We start from the raw sequence: 21,401 nt of genomic DNA, 5'->3' as shown, positions 1-21,401 counted from the left end.
AACAAGAATAAATATTGCTTTTGAACTGAAAACTAGTAATTCTCATTTTCGTAATGTTTTGGAAATTCAAACAAAATTTGGACCCTACAGCACTAGGCACTAAAAAAAAGCTTAAGTCATGAAAAAGGTTCTGCATCAAAAAAAAAAAGAGCTTATAATGCAAAGAAAGAAGAAAAAGGAATTAATGCTAACTGCAGTTTACAGAAAAAGGAAACAGACAGTCCTAAAGACACACAGGACTTCTGTGGTGAGATATGAACTGCAGCCTGTGCTGATTCACAGAGAACTGAATACGTTCATACAAACACACAATGAAATGGCAATTTAATTAGCAGCCATGAGATTTTTGGAAAAAGATAATGGCACGGGGAAAAAGAAATGTGATGAATGCAACTTGGTCTTTGAGCTGATCTTTATGTCACAGCTAAAGGTTAAAAAGAGAAGGAGAGTATTTTCTTACTGAGCTGTTACCAGGAAAAGAGAAAAGCTCACGGAACAACACAGTGCTGCCAGAGACTGACTGGATGGCAGTCTGCTTGCTTGCCTACTGGAGTAATGTAGGCAATAAGCTCATCTAATTACGATCAAAAATTTGTATCAACGCTAACTGGGATTGAATGATTCACCTAGTCACGTAGAAAGATGACTCCAAATCTCACTGTTCTCTTTAGCTATCTCTTCCCTTCCAGCCTGAACTTGCTCGTGGTAACTTTATCCAATATTATATCTTACCTTAAATTCTCTCTGCATCTTTGAACCTAATAACAAAATCTACAGTGTATTTCCAGAGGGCAACCTGATCATTTTGCAGTAATGTTTCATCAAGTTAAGCAAGCCAAGCACTGAGGTTTGTTGTAGGAGGTGATGACTGCTACTCTCGCATCCTGGAAGACCTTTTCTGCACCTCCTCCAGGAGGAAGCTGCTCCTGGACACAGACACCAAGAACCACAGGCAGCCTTCCACGTGCCATTTTAACTACCCAATACAGACTCACACAACCCAAATCCCAACACAGGAGGCAGGTAGCAGGACCACAAACACAGGCATTCACACTCACCAGATTTCTGTGCCCCTTCCCCTGCCTGTCTGGCCAGGTCAGGTAGGGTTGGGATCCACAGTAGGCACACAGGGTGCACCTGTATGCCTGGGCTGAAGAAGCTTGCTACCTGAACAAGTGTTAGCAATATTTTGTCTCCACCACATTCAATTTTTTAAAGCGTATCTTGCTCTACCTTCGCCATGCTGTGCAGGTGCAGTGTTCCAAACAGACACAGATCAACAGGAGGAGCCCTGGAGGAGCCAGAGCCACCCCCCCCCCAAAAAAAAAAAAAAAAAAACACACCCAAAGACAAGCAATATTCAGTGAGAGTTGAGGGTAGCATCTGCCAGTGCTGCATTTAGCCAGCAGGCTGTCTGAAAGGGAAGCCTGAGCATATTAAATTTAAAGGGCAATTCAATTTCAGGATATTGCTTGTCAAGCTGTTACTTTCTACAACCATGAAAGGCAACTGAGATTGAAAATTTAGGAACTTGGTTTATTTGTTTGTAGGAAAGGTGAGCTTGTTTAAATAGTAACAACTCAAGGCACTGTACTAAAAAGGTGACTCCTCCATACCAGTTCCTTGCAGCAAAATAATAAAACCTGCTAGATTAAGAGCCTTGATTTAACCTCTGTTCAAACCACAAGGAGCTTTTACGTTTTAAATTTTCAGCTGCTTGAAAAGAAGTTGCAGGGTGAGAGAAAAGGATGTGAAATGCTTCAAAATTGTAGGTAGTAATTAAAAACAACCGAGAGCAACAGATAAAATACAAGCTGAATTAAGATAAAGGCTCTAATCAATTCCCATTAGCTGTCTATGCCTGTATCTTAATTTATGGTAGAGACTTTAATCTACTGCTCCCCAGGTCATTTTTAATTACTACAAAATTTGAACTTTGTAAAATTCCCACAAGTCACAGTTTTTGGATATAATTGTCAAATTAAACTTCTCTCCGCTTGCTTTTTGGCTGGCCAGAACAGCGTCTTTCTTTCATTACACAGAGTGAAAATGACATGTACAATTCATGGGCAACCCAATAAAAGTCAAATTAGTCCTACACAAAGCTCAAGCGCTTTAGTTTCTAAAATATGCAAACATTAATTAGTGAGAGGAGCCAGCACTGCAATAATTAACATTGCGTATCACTTTCTACTTAAAGGTCAACCTCTAGAAGAAACAGCAAGTCTGCATATGTAAATTGTTTTGAAATTTGCTAAGCACAGACATTAAAGCTCTTCTTCCCAACCCACACACTGCTTAAGCAATCCAAGTCACTCGGATTTATGTATCTCAGTTAGTGCACATTACTTAAACACCTTTATTTAAGATGTTATTCTGTTCAGTTCAGACCTCTTGAGCATTAGTAGCAAAGAGAAAGATGCAAGAAAGACACACAGAAAGGCTCCTGAATGGTTGTCTGCCATAGCTACACATCTCAAGAGCATCTGCTCTGGTCATCGTGGCCCATGGGCTGTGAACATGGCACTGCTGCTCTCTGCCTCTACCCAGGCAGGGCTTGGGGTCTCTGCCCTTAGCTAGTATCCACTCTGAAAACCACATACTGTAGAATTAATTTCTGAAGATAATAAATTTTAGGTGCTCCAGGCAAAAAGAGATAGGGACATTGCTATTTTTTAGCCCTCTCTCACTGAAAGCAGCATGAGAAGGGCATTTATGCTCATCTCCTGAAGAGAAAGCTGGGATTCAAGATCTAGTATGAGGAAACACTACCACCTGCTCTCCCCTCTCCCTGTTCTCTGTTCCTCCAAGCAATTTCACATATGCTGTGTGATGCTCCTCTCCTCCTTGGATTATCCATTCATGTTGCTTTTTGTTTGGTCCCCACTGGAGGCCAGTTATCACAGACTGCCAGTGAACCCTCGAAGATACCTTTCTGAACAGATGCAGTCCAGCAAACTACACATGCCCAGCTTGTCACACCTGGTACAGTTCTCCCAACCTCAACTACCCGATCCCTCAGCATCCACCTGCCCAGTACCGTGAAGGCATACACACTGAAACTCTTCCTACATAATTCTATGCAGCCAGCTCAGACACTCCTCAACTTGGGAACAGACTGGACCGCAGCTCCCCCTACAGAGAGAAAAATCCCTGCAGAGATGACAGTCTCCAGAGGGCTAACCAGCTGAAGGTCATTAGCTGGAGTGGGTTTACATGGTGAGGTTCTGGTTGCAGGGGCTTCTGTGAGAAGAGCCCAGCAGCTGCCCCATGTTAGATAAGGGCCAGCTCCAGGCAGCTCCAAATGGATCTGCCTCTGCCCACAGCCAAAAGCCAGTAAGTTATGCCGTTTGCACCTCTGGGAGAGCAAATATAAGAAAGGGGAAGAAAACTGCTGGGCAATGGCAGCTGGGAGAGCGAGGAGTGAGAAGCAGCCCTGCAGCCCCCCATGTGAGTGCAGCAGGAGGGCAGGAGGTGCTCCAGGCAGGCAGCAGCAGTTCCCCTGTGGCCTGTGGAGAGGCCCCTGGTGGAGCAGGCTGTCCCCCTGCAGCCCATGGGTCCCACATGGAGCAGATCTCCACGCTCCATCCCCTCCGTGGAGGACCCCCAGTGGAGCAGGTGGATGTGGCCTGGAGGAGGCTGCGGCCCATGGAGAGCCCCCGCAGGAGCAGGCCCTGGGCCGGAGCTGCTGCTTGTGGAGAGGAGCCCCCGCAGGAGCATTTCCCTTTGAGGAGGGGGAGTGAGAGCGTGGTTGTGGTGGAGCTCAGCTGCCCAGCTTGGTAAACCAGCACATTAGCTTACACAAGATGGGTTGATTTAAACTGCACCGGCACATAGATACAAAACCAAAGGACAAGGGGTGAACAGAACTTGCACTCCTTACAACCTCTTACTGAACGAGGAACAATACTGAATCCTGAGAACCTGAGACTGTAGCTAGCACGTGCAAGCACTTCAGTAAACTTGATCTTTTAAATTCCTACCTTTGATACGTTTAACCTTAGCCACTCTCCATATTTTGCCTAGCAGAAGTACCACTTCAGCAACCGTAACTACACTAAGTTCAGGGGCAAATAGTTTTCTTCATGATAAATCTAGTATTTCCTTTGTATTCTATCACAGAATCACAGAAAGGTCTGGGTTGGAAGGGACCTTAAAGACCACCCAGTTCCAGCCCCCCTGCCATGGGCAGGGACACCTCCCACCAGCCCAGGCTGCCCAAAGCCCCATCCAGCCTGGCCTTGAGCACCTCCAGGGATGGGGCATCCACAGCTTCTCTGGGCAGCCTGTGCCAGGGCCTCACCACCCTCTGAGTGAAGAATTTCTCCTTTATATCCAATCTAAATCTATCCACTTTCAGTTAAGAAACACTGCCACTTCTCCTGTCATTACAGGCCCTAGTAAAAAGTCTTTCCCCTCGTTTTTTTTTTTTTTTTTTTTTTTGTTAATGTATTTTTTGAACTCCAGTATCTATTACACCCTGCTCTGAAAGAGCCCAAATGCAACATATTTGAGAGATCCAGAAAAGAAGCAGTGAATAAGTTCTCCTGCACATGCAAACGTGTATTTTGTACATCTTGTAGCTTCTCAGAATTGAAAGGACTCTTACAGAAATGGGGCTGGAGAAAGACTCCTCTGATTATCAGCCAAATTTTAATTCTCACAGTAAACCTCCAAGATTACTGGAAAAAAATAGGCTTATCAGAGTTCAGAAATATCTTCTATCTGTTTTCATTAACTAGTCTTCTTTTGAAGAAAAAGAGTCCAAAGCTACAACTTTAATGAAACCCTCAAAGTTTGGCTTAAGGCAGAAACCAAGAATGGAAAATCTCAGCCTCTGGCTTCTGCCAAAACTGTAAGCTACTGATAAACAGAGATCAAAAGAAGTCAAATAGAAAGTTTGCAAGCAGTCCGAACATAAAAGTTGCTTCATCATCACCCTGTAACATGGAAGCACACACACATACACTTGCAAAGTATTCGGCATACCTGTCTGAAGCAATGCAGAGGGGCAGCTACTGATTCAGTCTCTTTCAGATAGTCATCCCAATTAAACTGCTCTGGAAGACATAAGATAAAAAAGATCATACTGACAGTTTTAAAGGGAACACAAATTAAGAGAGGTTGGGGAAAGAGAGGGAAAAAAAAAAAAGAAAAACATCCAACTATCTCATAGAATACATTTTTTTCCAAGAAGAGGATTACAATAAAATGTAAACTCCATCTTTGCAAAATACACAACCCTTGAAATAGCTTTCTGTATATCCATCAGCAGAAATCACACAATTGGCAGATACCAATATAAACTTCCCACGAGTTCTTCGTTTTGTGGTCCACACACAAAGACACAAGTTGGGATATCTAGACTTAATTCTCTGCACAAAGACCTCCCAAGCATCCCTGGACAAATCCCATCAGTGGTTCCACATCTCAGTGCCCCTAACAAGTGCATGGGAACAGCAGCACTGGTATAACAACTTCAGAGGAGTGCTGAAATAATACATGGAAAAAAAACAAAACACAGATGTTTTGTGTCCGATGAAGCATATGTTGAGAACCACTATCCCCAGTCCAATAGATCAAAAGGATTAGCTCGGCCTTCCAACTGCATCTTTCTGCCTTTTCCTCTGAAGTCACATAAAGGTCTGTCTTTTTAAGGTAAATACTATTGTAATGTTCAGCAACAGAATCATTTTTTCCAGTGTTAATATTGGCATTGCTTATGTACACAGCTGAGTGTATCCTGCATTTGATTTAATCAGCGTTACCATTTTTTGAACAACTGGAACAGTACGAAGCACTAACGCCACAGATATAAGCAAGCATTAAATCAATATAAAGCACAAGAGAAAAACTACCACGCCACAGTTTTTGTCCTTAAATCACCTAGGCGAGCTTGTTTGTTTAGTTTTCTTGTTCAGGCAGCTGGCATCTTCCTGATGTTCTTGAAGAGCAGATCATCACTTAACCCACCCCAAAATAATGCAATGATGCCACCCAGTGGCTCCAAGCAGCAGTCACTTCACAGAGCATAATCCGTAGCAGCAATGGAGAAATTGCATCATGGTTATCAGTAAAAACACTACTGAGCACAGCTAAACACTTCCCTGCAATTTTCAGAAGCAAAGAAACAACCAGAAAACGTCAGTGTTTTCTTGCACACTGCTTCTCTGAAGGATGTCTGTCGGTTTTAACCTAGTGCTTGCCTGCATTAGTACAGCACTTAGTGAGGCACTTATATGGGGCTTCAAGCAGAAGAGAAACACCCCTCTGGGCTGCTCAGATCCTCATTTTTTGTCACAGCAGACTCAAAAGGGTATGAATGATCTGTCTGTGACACCGCAGAAGGCATGCAATTGCTAACTATATAACAAGTCAGTAACATTTCAAGAGCTGTTAATTTGGCAGACTGGACTGTGTACAGGCTGCTAACGACGACATTTTGGTAGGACACCTTTCAAGAGGAGAAACCCTAATTCACCCCCTCTGAAAACATTACATCCATACGTCTGCATTTCCCAAACTACCTGAGTTGTTATAACAGGACGTGAAATCCTAGGTATTAGAACCATTTTCATCAAGCAAAATGATCTGAAGCTTACATTAGAACCACTCCACTTCTGAAGATAACTGTAGTAAATTAAAGGTCTCAGAGATGCCTGTAATTATCATTTAATTACTGCAATCATAGAAAAGGGAAATGAAAGTATGTTGGTAGCATAGAAGATGCATGTCTAGGAAGACAACCACATGGGAAAAAAAAAAAATTACCAAAAAAGCTTCTTTGTATCCAACATGCACAGGTAAAGAAACAGTTATTTTCTACATCTTCCTAACTCTAAAGCCCCTGAAAACATACGACTTCTGACAAATGAAGAAAATTCAAGAAAACGAGCTCCTGCTAAATGATTTAACATGCATTCTATTCTCCTTCCCACTCGAACCTGCAGGCTGAATTAAACAGCACAAGAAAAACCTATTATGCAACAAGCCCAACTCTACCAACCCAGCAGCAAAGAGAAAATTGAAAAAAGGAGTTTTTATGCTGAAGAACAAATAAGCATATAGTGGGAACAGGGAAAACGAAACAAACAAACAAACAAAAAAAAAAAAACACAGAAGGTAATTAGGAAACTTGGTAAAAAAAATTAAATAGTTTGTAGCCAGCACAGGAATGCAATTCTAAAACAGTAACACAAAAAAAAAAAAAAATCAGTGTGGCCCAACAGCCTGATTAATTAAAAAACAATAACAAAAAATGGATTAAATAAGTTTATGCCATTGTTGCTTACAATAGCATAGACTTACAGTCAATGGCCCGCACACCAATGGCACTTGCTGTTCTTTCCAAACCTGCCTCTTTTTGACCAGCTCTGCCCATCACACAGTAACTTTGTCTAGAAGGGACCCCACAAGGCTGCTAGCTCGGCTGCTCAAAGCAGGTCCCATCACAGCAAGGCTGCTGAGTTCTGAGGATCTCTGTGGGTAACCTCTAAACCCCAATTCCTGGGTTTCATCACCCTCTACGTGAATATTTTTTTTTCCCCCACATGACACAGGAACACCTCACATCCCAACAAGCAAGGCCAAGACATCCTTCCACTGCACCTTGGAGACGCATCCATCTTGGTCTTCTCCACAGCCACCTGTCAGGCAATTCAAGACTGCAAGATCATCTCCCACAAGCTGCTGCTTCTTCCAGCCAAGGAAATCATTCTTCTGGTGCTGTTATCCATTTTCTGCTTATATCTCACAACCTTCTTGCTTGTGGTGGCCTGCCTGCTGACTTGCTCTGGTATGTCACTGTCATCTCCATGCTGGGGAGCTCAAAACTGAGCAGAGTGCTCCAGGCACGGTGTCACAAACACCAAGAAGAAGGAGCAAACCCCTTCTCTCGGCCCTCTGCCTACATCTTTGCTGCTTTGACCGGGGGTGCAGTTGACGTTTGTCACCACAAGAGCACACTGCTGCCTCGCAGGCCCTTTTGGCAGAGCTCCTTTTGAGGCAGCCCGCCTCCGGCCTGCCTGGCCTCAGCAGGCCCCAGGTGCAGGTGTCTTCCCCTGAGATGTACAGGGCTCCCACCAGCCCGACCTGGAGTTCCCCAAATACTCCCTTCTTGACCCCAGGTATGTGGTTTGCCTTCTTCCAGTCATCATCAGGCTTCCCCAGTCACCAAAATGATAGGGAAGCCCCAAATCAGACAAGTCCCACAGGCCCCATCTGGTCCCATGGACAAGTGGACGTCCCGTTTGCTGGAGTGCTCCCTAACTCCATCGTCCTCTTCCACACACAATGCTTCAGTTTAGTTCCAATCCAAGTTTTACAAATTTTAAATTGAAGATTTAAACTACGATTCAAGTGTAGCTTGTAAATATGTAGAGTCTAAGGTTCTGGTTTATTGTTGCTTAGTACAGTATTACCACAGTCTACATTCTGTTTGTACAGATGGAGCACCTCGTGCCTTCTCATCTCATCCCAAGGATCCTTTAGCACACACCTAAAACTTCTGACACGGAGATCTCTCTTTTCTAGTCTTCATCCTACTACCCCTCTTTGCCAAAGACAATGTTTCCTTTTAATTTTTGTTTACACACTCCTGCAAACGCGGTAGGTAAAGTATAAGGTATTTCACATCCTCCTTTTATTCCTTCTAACCTTGCACACGTTGGGATCATTCAGCTAGAATTTTTCTACTCCTGCCTTTCCCTACCTAATTTTTTTTTTTTCCAGCTGCTCTTCTCACATTTCTATTTCCCATCCTCTTCGACTTTTCCTATCACGCATCCCCCTGAACAATCTGGAGACTTGCTGGATTGTAGCCCAAAGCACTGTAAAGCAACTTCCTTCAACCAACGACCAAAAGAGGCTCTTTCTTCTTCCTGGCCACCAACAAGTAACAACACAGGACAAAAATTTTCATTTAATCTATCAAAAATCAGATACCTTGCATGATATTGAGCAAGTCACTCCTCTCTAGGTGTTTGACAGGGCTGAGTCTGGATCTGATGAGTAAATTCAGTGCTCAGAAAGCTGATGAACAGCTAGCCCCCAGTGGAGGAACACTGACGACAGAGTAAAGCCTGCTTGCTTAGCACGATTCCTACACAAAGCATCTTCCACATGCTGTTCCCTACTGCAGAAGAAGGCAAGAAGTTTTATAGTGACTCACAAAATATGGTTATCTTAGTCACATGTGAACAGCACTTTGCTGGTGGGGGCTGTCTTATGGGGCTCCATCTGTCATGTCAGACAACCTGATTTTGAAACACAGGCATGCTGAGTCCAGTCTGACTGGAGTTACACTACTGTAGAGGGGAAACAAGACATGTTTTGAGACATGCAAAGTGCATTTGTAACAGAGCAGAACACTACCACCAATAGGATCCCAAGAAATGAAAAAAAGAAGTCTGAAAAACTTAACTGCATAAAGCTGTACTATGGCTGGTGGTAGCAGAGTATCTCATCCGTATGGCATGAGATCATCAAGGCAACCACCCTATTACTGCACTGGTCAACCAGTACGTTCAATGAATACACAACAGTAACCCACTCTTCGGGCGGCATCCAGGATAACCCCTGAACCAGGCCATTTACTAGGAGTCAGAGGGTATGGAAATGCAAGCTGGGTGAGAGTTTAAGTAACCCAGTGATACTTCATCAAGAGCTAAGGATTCCCAGAAAGATTTTCCACTTCAGTCAACAGTACTCGTGACAATTCTTGCTGCCCCAAATTCAAGCAACTACCACAAATATATGAGGAGCATATAGGGATGTTGCTGCCCTCTTACTGAACCTCACAACGGTGCAACTGCCCACAGTCCCACACACATCCCAGCAATCCCACATATATGATGCCCCATGGCACCTGCTGAGGATACACCAGAAGTTGTCTAAGTTTGACAAGAAGCTGGATCATTTTTGGTAAGTGTGAAGTTTCCCTTAGTTTGTTATTGATAGACAATTGATTTGAAAACATTTTTTTTAAATAAAATTAGAATCCAGTTAGCAACACCAAAAAGCCTTTCTTTGGCACCAGCAAATACATTAAGGAAAGTAAAGGTAACTGTGGTATAAAAGGCATTAAACAGGGAAATACATGATTAGAACAACAGACAGATGAGTAAATGATCTAAAAAGTTAGTGTTTACAGAGAGTTTTTGATTATATTTATAACAAGTACTTGTCTTAGCTAATAAAACTATCAGACTCAAGTCAAGCAGTTTCAACCATCATTTGCTACACCAAAATGTGCTTTGCTAAGTTAAACAAAAACAATGGTATGTTTTTAACTACCATCAGTAATATTCAAAGACATTAGAGGAGGAAAAAAAAGCCTCAAGAGACATTGCAATCCAAATGCATACGTTTCCTTTCAGGACACCTTAACTAATAACCTGACAGCTGCAATACCTACCACTGTTTAAAGACGGGTTGTTTGCCTGCTGATTCTTGCCATCTTTCTCTTTTTTAATATTCTTTGAATCTAAAAGAGAAGATTCCATCACATAATAAATGTAATATTCCCATCATAATGATGTCCAGCATAACACAGAATGCTTTCAAACAGTACAGAGTGTGTTGTTCCAAAAACTTTCTTTCATCTACTTCAGTGCATAATCAAAAGGTAAATTATATTACAAGTTTAGACACTGTGCTATTTTTCTTTCAAAATATATTGCAAAGTACAGCATGAAAAAGCAGAGCTTGATTACATTATATCACATTATCAGAATACATCTAGTTGTAGAAAATGTAGTACTAGCTCCACAAAAAGCATTCCTGCCTTTTTTTTTTTTTTTTTCCAAATACCTATATTCAATCTACACAATTTCAGATCCTCAAAATTGCTGGGTATCTTTTTAGATCTTGTTCAGACCACTGCAAGCTGAGAAACAACAAAATAACAAAACCTAATAGTTTATTTCTGAGCTAAAGATGTAATTCTGTATTTCTTTTGTTGAATCCTTGAATCTATTTGCCTCACTGCGGCAAGGACTGATTGCCCCAAGGCTGATGTGGGGACTTGGGCCTGGAAAGGATAGAGAAAAGGTCCCAGGGGAGGCTGGTCAAGACCTTTAAAGCCTATTAGTGCCAAGACACCTTCCACATATAAGATAACCCAGACACCAGAGTTGTAGAAAACAAAGAGAATTTCACTGACTTGAGAGAGGCTACATAGGAGTAAACCGGCAACTACGTAAATGCTCAAAATGTGCTGCAAAAATATCACCTGCTTCTCCCAAGGCACATATGGAATACCCCAGATCCTTGAAAGTATGGGAAAAAAATGCTATGTTTACTCCTTTACTTAGTCTTCTTTCTTGACTTGCATGCTCTTTCTTTTGGAAATTTGCCTTCAAAGGTTTGAAAGCAGCTGACAGGTGTCCAAGGAAAAATCCTTAAGGGGGTCGACTTCAGATGGACCTGCTGCAATACTACTGGGTGGTGCCCACAGAGCTCTAAGCCAGGTCCTTGCTCAGGAGTAGGGCTTTAACCTGCACAAGTGGACACCCTACACCTTGACAACTATCAGCGAGAAATCAAGAAGGGGCAGCACTAAAACTACACCAGTGACCATGACAAGACACAAAGACAACAGTCACCGTCTCCTTCCTGCAGTTCAAAATAAATTCCATTCAGCCTCTTTGGGATTGAACTGAACCCAGTCAGTGCTCGGTTATTCTGGCTTTCAAAAAAAAAAAAAATTAAAAAAAAATGAAACAGTCATGGGACTGTCGCATGATAGCTTGCAGAACAGAAGACTTCCCTATCCACTTATTACTGAAGAGGAAATCCAGCGGAGTCCCACATAAGAGGCTTATTGAAGGACAGAACTAATAACTGCTTCCTGCGAATACCCACAGCTTGAAAGGACAGCCATGAAAGAACATCGACCCAACAGTGCCAGATTTCAAACGAGATGACAGCCTTTCATGATAAGAGAAATCAGGAACAGGTGAAAGAATGTGGAAACCCATGGCCTGCACACCAGATGAATTTTTGCTGACATCTCCCACCCAAATTGTTTCCTGTATCAGGTTTAACGCCTATTTCACAAATACTATAGCAAATAAAAACGCTGAAATGGAATACCCTCAGTGGCACATTTTACTTACAATCATCAATTAGAAAACTGTGAGAACAAGAAGAGATGAAGACATTAATGAAAAGAAATATAAGTTCCTTAAGATACCTCTTTCATTTGAGCTGGAGGCATCTTAATTGATAATAAAAACTCAAAGCACTATCATTTATTTTTATATAATATACATATATATATATAAGGTGTATATATATATATATATATATATATATATATATAAGATAGATAGATATATCAAGTTTTTATGTAAGAATAGCAGAAAGCTATTCTTTAAAATGCTCAAGCAAAACACACCCAGCACATGCAGAGGCATCCAAGAAATAAGTCTGATTAAACCAAGATTGTTTTTCAAGTCCGTCCGTCCCATACCCCCCAGCTTTTACGCATGCCATATTTCAATGTTGGGAAGACCACTACAAAGCTGGAGTGTTTTGTCTGCACAGATGAAAAGCCATTAACTGTAAGAATTACTGTCCTGTTTTTCCTTGAGATACCCTGGGTCTACTATTACCTCCCACCACTTGGAAAGGTTTCCCTCAGTCTGCACTTTACAAAGGCTATGATGCTTTGGTGCAGCGCGCCTCTTCCAATGCCATTAGTCAGGATGGATAAGAATTTATGGATTATTTTTAGAAGAAACATTAAGGAAAATAAGATTTATTAAAAACTGAATTTATAAATCTAAGTGCCTTTAAGTGTGCCAGTTTACATAGGATATTTTGATAGCCTATACTCTGGTAAATTTAATTCCAAAAGATCACTGGAAACAAAATTAAGAAATGGAAGAGTATTATGTCAAATAATTGGACTGAGAAACACGACTCCCTCAGCAAATGAGGCTCAGTTTGGTCAAACTTTGACGTCTAATCTCAAAAATGAGGTCATGAATAGCTCTGCAGGTACAATCAGTATTTTCCCTTCATCTCCCTCAGCTAGCTGCTCAATGATTTACTTCCCTCAAAGCTGAAAAGTGGACTTGAAAATGGGAACTTTATTTATATATTAGAGTTTGAAAAGACTTATTAGTTCTAGAAGCTTGAAGTTCATTGTGACAAAAAGAAGTCAGGTGAATTCATTATCTTTCTCTGTTCATAAAGTTCATTTATAAAGACACAAGCTTGAATGTACTTCCCAGTGCAAAACACAGTATGTTTTAGATCACTTTGTCAAAACACAAACAAAAATGAAATGATACTACTGTGGATCTAATTACATGCTATTCAGTTCTCTTAAAAAAAAAAAAAAAGAAAAGAAAGAATTGGATCCTATTTTCAAAGAAAGTGTTAAAAATACAGTAATATATCTAAGTATATATTTAAAGCTTTTATATTCACTGTGTAAATACATATATAGGTAGCCTATAATGCATACAGGCTAAACATCTACTTTCAAAACCCTGCAAAAGAATGTTTTCTTATAGGTAGATAGATAAGAATACAGCATATATTAAAATTAATAAAAATAATTAATTAATTTTTAATTAATTAAAAAAATAAAAAGTAGTGGCACATTCTATTCACCAAATAGCAGTTTTTCAACAGCACACTCCATAAACTAAAGCAGTAGTTACAAAAGAAGATTAGAATAGGTTATTTGACATAGTGTTTTCTCCTTACTGATTCAAAACTCCACGTGTTTACATTACTTCACCCTATCTGTAACCACAGAATTCTTCTGCTGATAAGATTACTCAAGAGACGACAGGCAAGAGTAACCACATCTATCATGCAAGAAATTAGAGACAAGGAAGAAACGAGACAAAGCTATCTTTACTGGCTTGTGAATGCAAATAAAAAAAGGCAAAAAAAAAAAAAAAAAAAAAGCACCGTTAGAACATAATAAGGTCTGGTAAAGATGATCCTAGTGACCAATTTATATTTCCTCTTACAAACTCTCATGTTGAACTGCAGCTTGTTCTCTGAGACACTTAACAAATCCCCAACACTTCTTTCTGGGATAAGTTAATCTTTCAGCAAACAAGATGGATTCTTTGCCTGTATACTAGCAAGCATCATCTCTTTTGACAGCATTAGTTTTTAGAGAGGCGTGTTACATGAGGCGTCATGTATTTGTCATCTTTTAAGACTTCCTATTTGCTTGCTGTCCATTATGGGGAAAAAAAGTTCACAGTCATGCCTTCGAGATCTGTGCAGCTACTTCTTCGCCATCTTAAAGCCTTCAACTCCAGCTTGTGTTCAAAACTTGGCAGGAGACCGCTTTTCTCAAAGAAATCCTTTGTCTCTTCCAGACAGACATGAAACACGTCTGGGTGACAGAAACATTTGCTCTTCCCATGCCATGCAGTTACTTACCCTCATACGAAGTTTACTAAGACGAGCCCAAGACTTACCACAGGTCAGGAAGGGGCTGCCTTTGCTTTCTAGCGCACAGAGTTGTGAGCACATTTTAGCTACCCTTCCCCAAACTTCAGTGCATGCAGTTGAGCATATCAAGACAGAGTGAATCTAAAATGCCTCCTTCCCTTTCTTTCTCTGCTTCCCAGTGGGATTCTTATCTGCCCAGCACAGAGTGCTTCTTTCAGTATATCTAGACAACAGCCATGCAGAAAAACTACAAGAGAAGGGGGTAGACTTCCTCCATAAACTCTTGGTTCAACAATTAAATAGATGACTGCTGCCATTCCAGAAAATCTATTATAGCAAGACAATTATTTACCAAGGGAGCACACAAGCACATAAAGCAGCTTGGGCTGAAGGTGGAAAGCTCAAGAAAAACACAAAAGTATTAGTAATGTTTTAGGAGGGAAGCCCACTCATCTGAAAGGTTTAAAAAGCAGCAGAAAGCTGGTTTGAAAGAGCGGGTCTTTCTCGCTTTACATTCTCTTTGTTTCACCAACCCAAACACACTTGTTATTTCTTCAGCCTCGCTCTTTATTTTAGCATTTAATTCACAATTATCTTCTGCAGACATGACACAGTGGGTATCACACCTTTGTACTACACTGTGCATTTGTGGACAAATTTCTTTAAAAGTGTACATTTTTATCTTCAAGAGCTTGTAGAAGACAGCTGCTAATACTATTCACTGCAGTAAACTTTTATTCCTTGCACTACTCAGTTATCCTCCTGATAAATTCTGTGCAGTTACAAAACAAAGCACTACATTTCATTTAATACCACATCTAGACACACTGTTCAATTTTAGAGTAGTATAACGACTTCAAGGCTGTCACAGGACAGAATTGCTTTGGCTGAACTTGTATAGAACTCCAGGCTAAGCTGAATTTAGCACACTTACTCTAAAACAATGTAAACTTCATACTTACCTCTGTTCAGTATATATCATAACTTCTCAAATTGCACAGTATCCTAATTGTTAAGTAATACACCACCACCACAGAAGAGACAGTTTAACAGGTTCCCTATTTTCTTTCCTCTTGGATAAAAGCTATCAGGCCTCACCTTTAGCTGCTGTTCTCCCCATGGTAACACTTCTGTGATCTTCTCTCTCACAATAAAAAGGCTGAAGTTGAAAGACCAGTTAATTCTTCCTTTCAGCACAACAGTTTCCTGTGGAGTAATAATACAACAAGTTAGGGGGGGTTGTTGGGGTTTGGGCTTTCTTGTTTTGGAAAAGGAGGATTTTTTTTTTTTTGTATTGTTGTACAATTATCTTGCTGGTATAAAGTTGCAAACTTTTAACAAGCTGCTTGTAGAAGAGCGGCACATAAACAATGGATATGTCAAAGTAGCAAGGGTATAGAAGAACCCAAACTTTTATTTCGTTGATTTCGACAGTTTGTGGTAGAATGATTTGCATTTTCAGTGAATTTCTAATTCAAAGATATAAAACATGCTTTTTTTTTCTTTCCTGTTTTCCCCAATAAACACTACTGAAAAATGGAAGAAAAACTCATGGATCACACGCTCCTCCTGGCTTACACACACAGAGTTTATCTTCCATCACATAACTTTAAGCACTTCTAGATGAAATGCTCTTTCAGAACCACACCAGGAAGGGGAACGAAACACTGATGTAAGAAACCTACACAAAGGCACAACTGCTCACTGCTACCACTGCCCGTTACCGCTTACGGCAGAGGAGGGAGAACCCACCACGGGAAGGCTGACTGCAGATAACTAGAAGTGACCCACACTCTTGCAGAGCTTAGAAACAACTTAGTTAAACCATTGTAACACAGCAAAAACAATTTCTGTGTGCGTGCTAGTGGGATTTTCTACTCCAGCATCAATTCTTTGCAATTTCGACTGCACTCAAAGCAAGTGAAACTCAGCTGAGGCTTCTTACCCCTAAAGCAACAAAACGGGCAAGTTTATTATCCTTTCCCATTCACTATTCAAGTAATAATGCATAAAAATACATTCAAATTTCTGAATTGTCTTCTTTCATCACTTCTTTTCAAGGAAATCCCATGACCTTACAGTTAATATCATCAACAGTTCAAGATTTTTTTTTTTTTTTTTATTTAAATGCATGGACACTTTTTCAAAAGATGAATTTTGCCAAGAACAACGTTTTTGGAAGCTATACCTTTCCAGTGCTTTAAAAAAGGAATAGTGGTTGAAAAGCAAGATATCTGTTTGGAATTTCTTGAACCTTACACTCACATGCTAAAAATTTGCACGTAGATATTGCATGTAACAAGAGGTGTGTCATAGAGGCAAGCGTTTTCCTGAAATTGTGACATTTCAGTGAAATTTAGAGGAAATTGTACGCCATGGTGGTAGACTGCATGACAAAAACTTTATGCAGTGCTAGCCCCATGGCTAAAACAAACTAAATATGGTTTTAAAAAGGCCAGTGACTGAAGAATGCGTTTTGTGCGTGTCTGCAGCGTGTGGACATGCTGGATAGTTATTAGAAAAAAAACTTAAGTGACTGAGACTTGAAAGCAGTTATAAATAAAACTGGATACTGACATAAAGTAAGCAGGTTTTCCTACACAATAGCAGTCACAGCATAAGTGATCATCAGGATTAAGAAGAGAAACCCTTTTAAGCCATCAAATAAATTTGAAATACGTGATACTTTGGGAGACTCCCCCCAAAATTCAAAGCTTTTCCGCTGCGAGTAATAAATTGCGAAAGGTGATGCAGAGTCAAAGTAACTGTTTTACAGATTACTTTAAAACAGTGCATGGTTTTTATCTTTTTGTTCCAAGCACCAGATTGCACTTGGTGCAGTAATAAAGATTCCAACCCTGCAGTGATAGTCATCAAGTTTAGCACAACCGGAGCGTCTGTCAGGACATAAAAAGGATTCCAGCGTTTCATTAGCCTCTGCTCCACCAGATAGGCGGTTTTACAGCGTGCCCACCGGCCTGTTAAAAATATAGGACAAGGGAAAGCTCTGAGAGAGCTCTGTGAAACAGGGCGAACCGCGGAGCAGGAATACAATATACTACTGTTTGGAAGAGGTGCTACTTCAAACCCGCTCACACTTACAGTACTCAGCGTAGAGTCTCTATTAATTAGCTGGTAGGTAGCGACGTTTGTCACAGAAGACATTCAAGAGCGGTGTTTCTGGGCCTCTAACAACCGCTACACGATGCTGGACGACAGCAAAATGAAAACTGGGTACCTCCAGAAGACAGGGCAGGCCCAGGAACAGCTTTCCAGCACCACCACCACCTTGCATGAGGGGTGAGCGAGGCTGATCACGTTGCCTGCTACCTGAGGCACCTCTCACTATGGCCTCGCCATCCCCAGCAGAAACAGCCAGCTAGACCACGGGAGAAACCTCCAGGTGCTTTTCGGCAAAATTTCACAGAGAGGACAGAGCTTGAGGCTTCTTTCTTGCATGTGCAACAGGGTGAGAGAGCAGAGCGAGCAATACAGAAACGTAAGGTTAAGAAATTAATCTAGAAGCTTTAAGAAACACAGGCAAAAATAAGTAAGTAAAACAAGGCCAGGAACATGCAAGCAAACATAGAAATGTGCTGGCAAGGCTGAAGCGTGATGGAGTGAGCATGCACAAAGCACGAGAATGAAAACCAAAGCTTCAAAAACCAAGCTAACCACAGTGACTGACAGTCATATACAGAAAATGGCCCAAACCCACCGATTTAGGAATGGAAGTACAGAATCTATACCAGAAAACAATGAAAAACTATCTGCTGTACATTAAAAAAGCAGACAAGTGCAGGAACCTAAGGAACTGTATGATCTGTAAGGTCCCTCCCAACCCAAACCATTCTGTGGTAACATTAAATTCATCATTGGAATATATCCTATTTAAAGCAATAGGGAAGATCTCCACACTCACCAACTGTATTATTTACATCATTTATTTCTTAATTCATCCTGAGTTTCATTCCTTCTCTGATTAGCTTCCCTTGCACCAGCTACTTTAAATTAAAAATAAATAAATAAATAAATAGACAGACAGAAAGCATTCATCTGCCTTTAATTCCTTACTGAAGTTTTTATTGTTAATGCCCAAATCACTCCTACTAGCCACCTCCCACTGTGTAAGTCTTTTGTCAGAAGGACATATATTACTAGACAAGCCTAAACCTTCCCCCTTAGCGCGTCGCTACCACATAGCGCCAGGTGTCAGCAAACAGGATGGAAAGCATTTTTCCTGTCTAACACTGCTCTTCTCATTTTGAAAGAATTACTCAAAGGCCATGTGTTGCTGCAGTTCCCGACCCCTGGTGGCCCACCGAAGGGACAGAGGACACAGGAGTGCGGACGGCCGTCCTCCAGGCTCCATCCCAACAGGGCGCTTCGCCAGCAGCACACCGCTGCCACTGCCCTCTGAAGGCCCAGCCACGGGGCTGGCACCACCACCCTGGCCTCTGTCACCATCCTCGCTCCCTGTGTCCCTTCGCAGTCCCGTGTGTCTCTTCACAGCCCCCTGCGTCCCTTCACAGCCCCCTGCCCATCCCACAGCCCTGCAGACCCCGGCCCAGCTCCCACACGGGGCAGCCCATACCTGAGGCACCGACTCCTCTGACAGGAAAGCGCGGTCCCGCCACAGTGACTGCTCCTGAGAGGGGAATGCTGTTTTTTAACCTGCTTGTCCGTTCACCTGTCATCTCTTAAATAAAAATACTACTTCACACCCTGTGCACAAGCCCTTAAGGTGCTGAAATAGGGCAAATACACAGAATAAGGTTAAGAAGAGGACTCCTGTAACATGCGATACTTCCAAGTCCCCTTGAAAATATCCTTCCAGGTAAGTCACCCGGTGTGTAGTCTCACGTGTACTTCAGGACATAACAGCACATATCTCTGTATTTCTGCAGCAGGAATCGTCCCTGAACTAATCTTCTGGAGCACACTGCAGTGCCATTATAGAAAGGTAAGATCTTACAGGCTAGGAGAAGAAAAAAAACAAAACTTACACCTGCACAAATATACCATAAGATTACAAGATGTGACACAAGCTTCATAGTCATAAAATCAGTATTATTTAGCATTACACATTTATGAGTTCAAAATAAATAAATAAAAAAAAACACCTGAAGATGAGGTTTTCCTTCATTTATGCATACATAACCAGCTAGTGTTCTGACAAGAAATTTGATTTGCGTTAAAATCCCTTTGAGTTCAAATTCTCTGTACATAAATAAACACACAGATAAATAAATAAAAGCGAGAATCATTCCAGGAAAGGAAATTAAACTTCCATATTTTCACATGGCAGAACTTCTAACGACCTGAGAGATCAGAACGCCTCTCTAGCAGATAAAAGCAGAGCTAGGCTCTTGGAGAATTTATGGGCTTTCAGAAGAGTAAATGCTAGCTAGCCATATGTATTATTATAAAAAACTATGGCTGAGTATTTCTTAAGCTGTTAAAAGACAAGAGTAGGTAATTATGGCTTTCCAAATATCATTTTTTTAACAGCGTTTGCCTTAACATCAAGAAGAAACTTTCTGCGCTAGCGGAACTCCTCAGAAAGTCCCCAACAGCGCCCTGCTCACTATTTATGAAGTGATCAGCATACACAAACTTTTAAGCTGTCAGCAGTAAAACACCATTTGTAAATGCTCTGTCCTCCTTCCAGGTAAGTTTACGATCTGCTTTAGGACATGAGCAACTGTAATTACAGTGAATCGTACATTTCGAGACTACAAAAGCATAAGCTCTCCATCTGCACTAAGTGTATGGTATTCAGGACAGAGCAAGGCCTTGTGTGTTTTAAAAAGCAGAGTTAACACGGTTTAGACCACAGATTTGTCCCCAAAATTCCTGAAGCAAAAAAATAAATACTTGTAAATGAGAACAGCTGAAAAATTAGGTCTCAGAATTAGATTAAATAACACAGCTGCTATCAACTGAAAACAGAAACATCCCATGTCATACACTCAATATTTACTATTTGGATGGTTATTTTAAAAATTGAAGTTTAGAGCTGCTCTATAGCTACCAGTGGAAAATATAAATAGCTTCTCCCCTCTACACACACCCCCCACCCTGCTTTAAAAGTTGGAAGATATGGGGTTGTAAAAACCTGAAAAAGGAAATGGTATGTGTGAAGTCAGCAGTTCAGCAAAGAGGCTGGCTGGCCATTAACAGCTTTAAATATTCTTAAAACACCAGCCTTCCCACATGAAAGGGTATTTAACATTATATTCAAATAAATCAAAAATACAGTTCGCAGCACTTACATTTCCATCTTAAGTAAAACTGTCAGTTTTAGTAGTTTACCAGTGCATTTTTGCAGTAGCAGAAGAGCTCGACAAATTGTTTAAATGTTTTGGTGGATTCAACTCACCAAAATCTCTGTGCTGCTTTTCTGCTTCCCTCTTCAAGCCTGGAATACTGTTCCTGAAACATTCATCATCATTATTCAGCCTGGCTTCGTTCAAATGCCTAACTCAGATTTCTTTCACGAAGCAAACTAATTAAATTATGCATCAAAAAAAATAATACACACACACACACACACACGTCTTGCACGATGAAGACTGGCTACGAGCTAAATACCTGCACGAAATTCCCTGTACGCCCAGATGCACCTCCTCTGCCTCCAGCTCAGCCTCCCCTGACACAGCAGAGAGCTCTCTATTTGTTCTGGGAGGCACCGAGCATACTTTTAGCACAGTGCAAATGCAGCAGGTAAGGGAGAAAAGAAATTGCTACTGCAAACATAGTAAGAGATGCCCAGAGCCTAGGGCGGAATGGGATGCCAGAGATCCCTACAGGGCTTTTCTGCGCTCATCTCTGACAGACAGCAAGCAATACCAGCGGTTTTAAAAGCAGTAGTAAGAGAGAGTGTGTGTGCTCAGGGGAATCAGGGAGAAAGACAAGCAGAGGAGGGCTGGTGGAAAAGGGTTTTACAACCTCGTAGATAACTCTGGCTTCCT

General features: G+C 41.2%; 1 protein-coding gene across 1 annotated transcript in view; it reads right to left on the bottom strand.

The window, feature by feature from the left end:
- The window catches only part of SCML2 (Scm polycomb group protein like 2), a 60,400-nt gene extending 39,539 nt beyond the window's left edge, over positions 1-20,861 (bottom strand). Inside the window, exons 1-3 of the mRNA XM_032205736.1 lie at positions 20,810-20,861; positions 15,526-15,633; positions 4,990-5,060 (exon numbers count right to left, since the gene is read on the bottom strand). Of these exons, the coding sequence (XP_032061627.1) occupies positions 4,990-5,060; positions 15,526-15,547 (93 nt within the window). The 5' untranslated portion in view covers positions 15,548-15,633; positions 20,810-20,861. The remainder of the gene's footprint in view (positions 1-4,989; positions 5,061-15,525; positions 15,634-20,809) is intronic.
- Between the last annotated feature and the right edge of the window lie 540 nt (positions 20,862-21,401).

Source organism: Aythya fuligula, chromosome 1 (genome assembly GCF_009819795.1).
Source record: "Aythya fuligula isolate bAytFul2 chromosome 1, bAytFul2.pri, whole genome shotgun sequence".
Taxonomy (NCBI): Eukaryota; Metazoa; Chordata; class Aves; order Anseriformes; family Anatidae; genus Aythya; species Aythya fuligula.
This window is presented reverse-complemented; position numbering and strand designations above follow the sequence as displayed.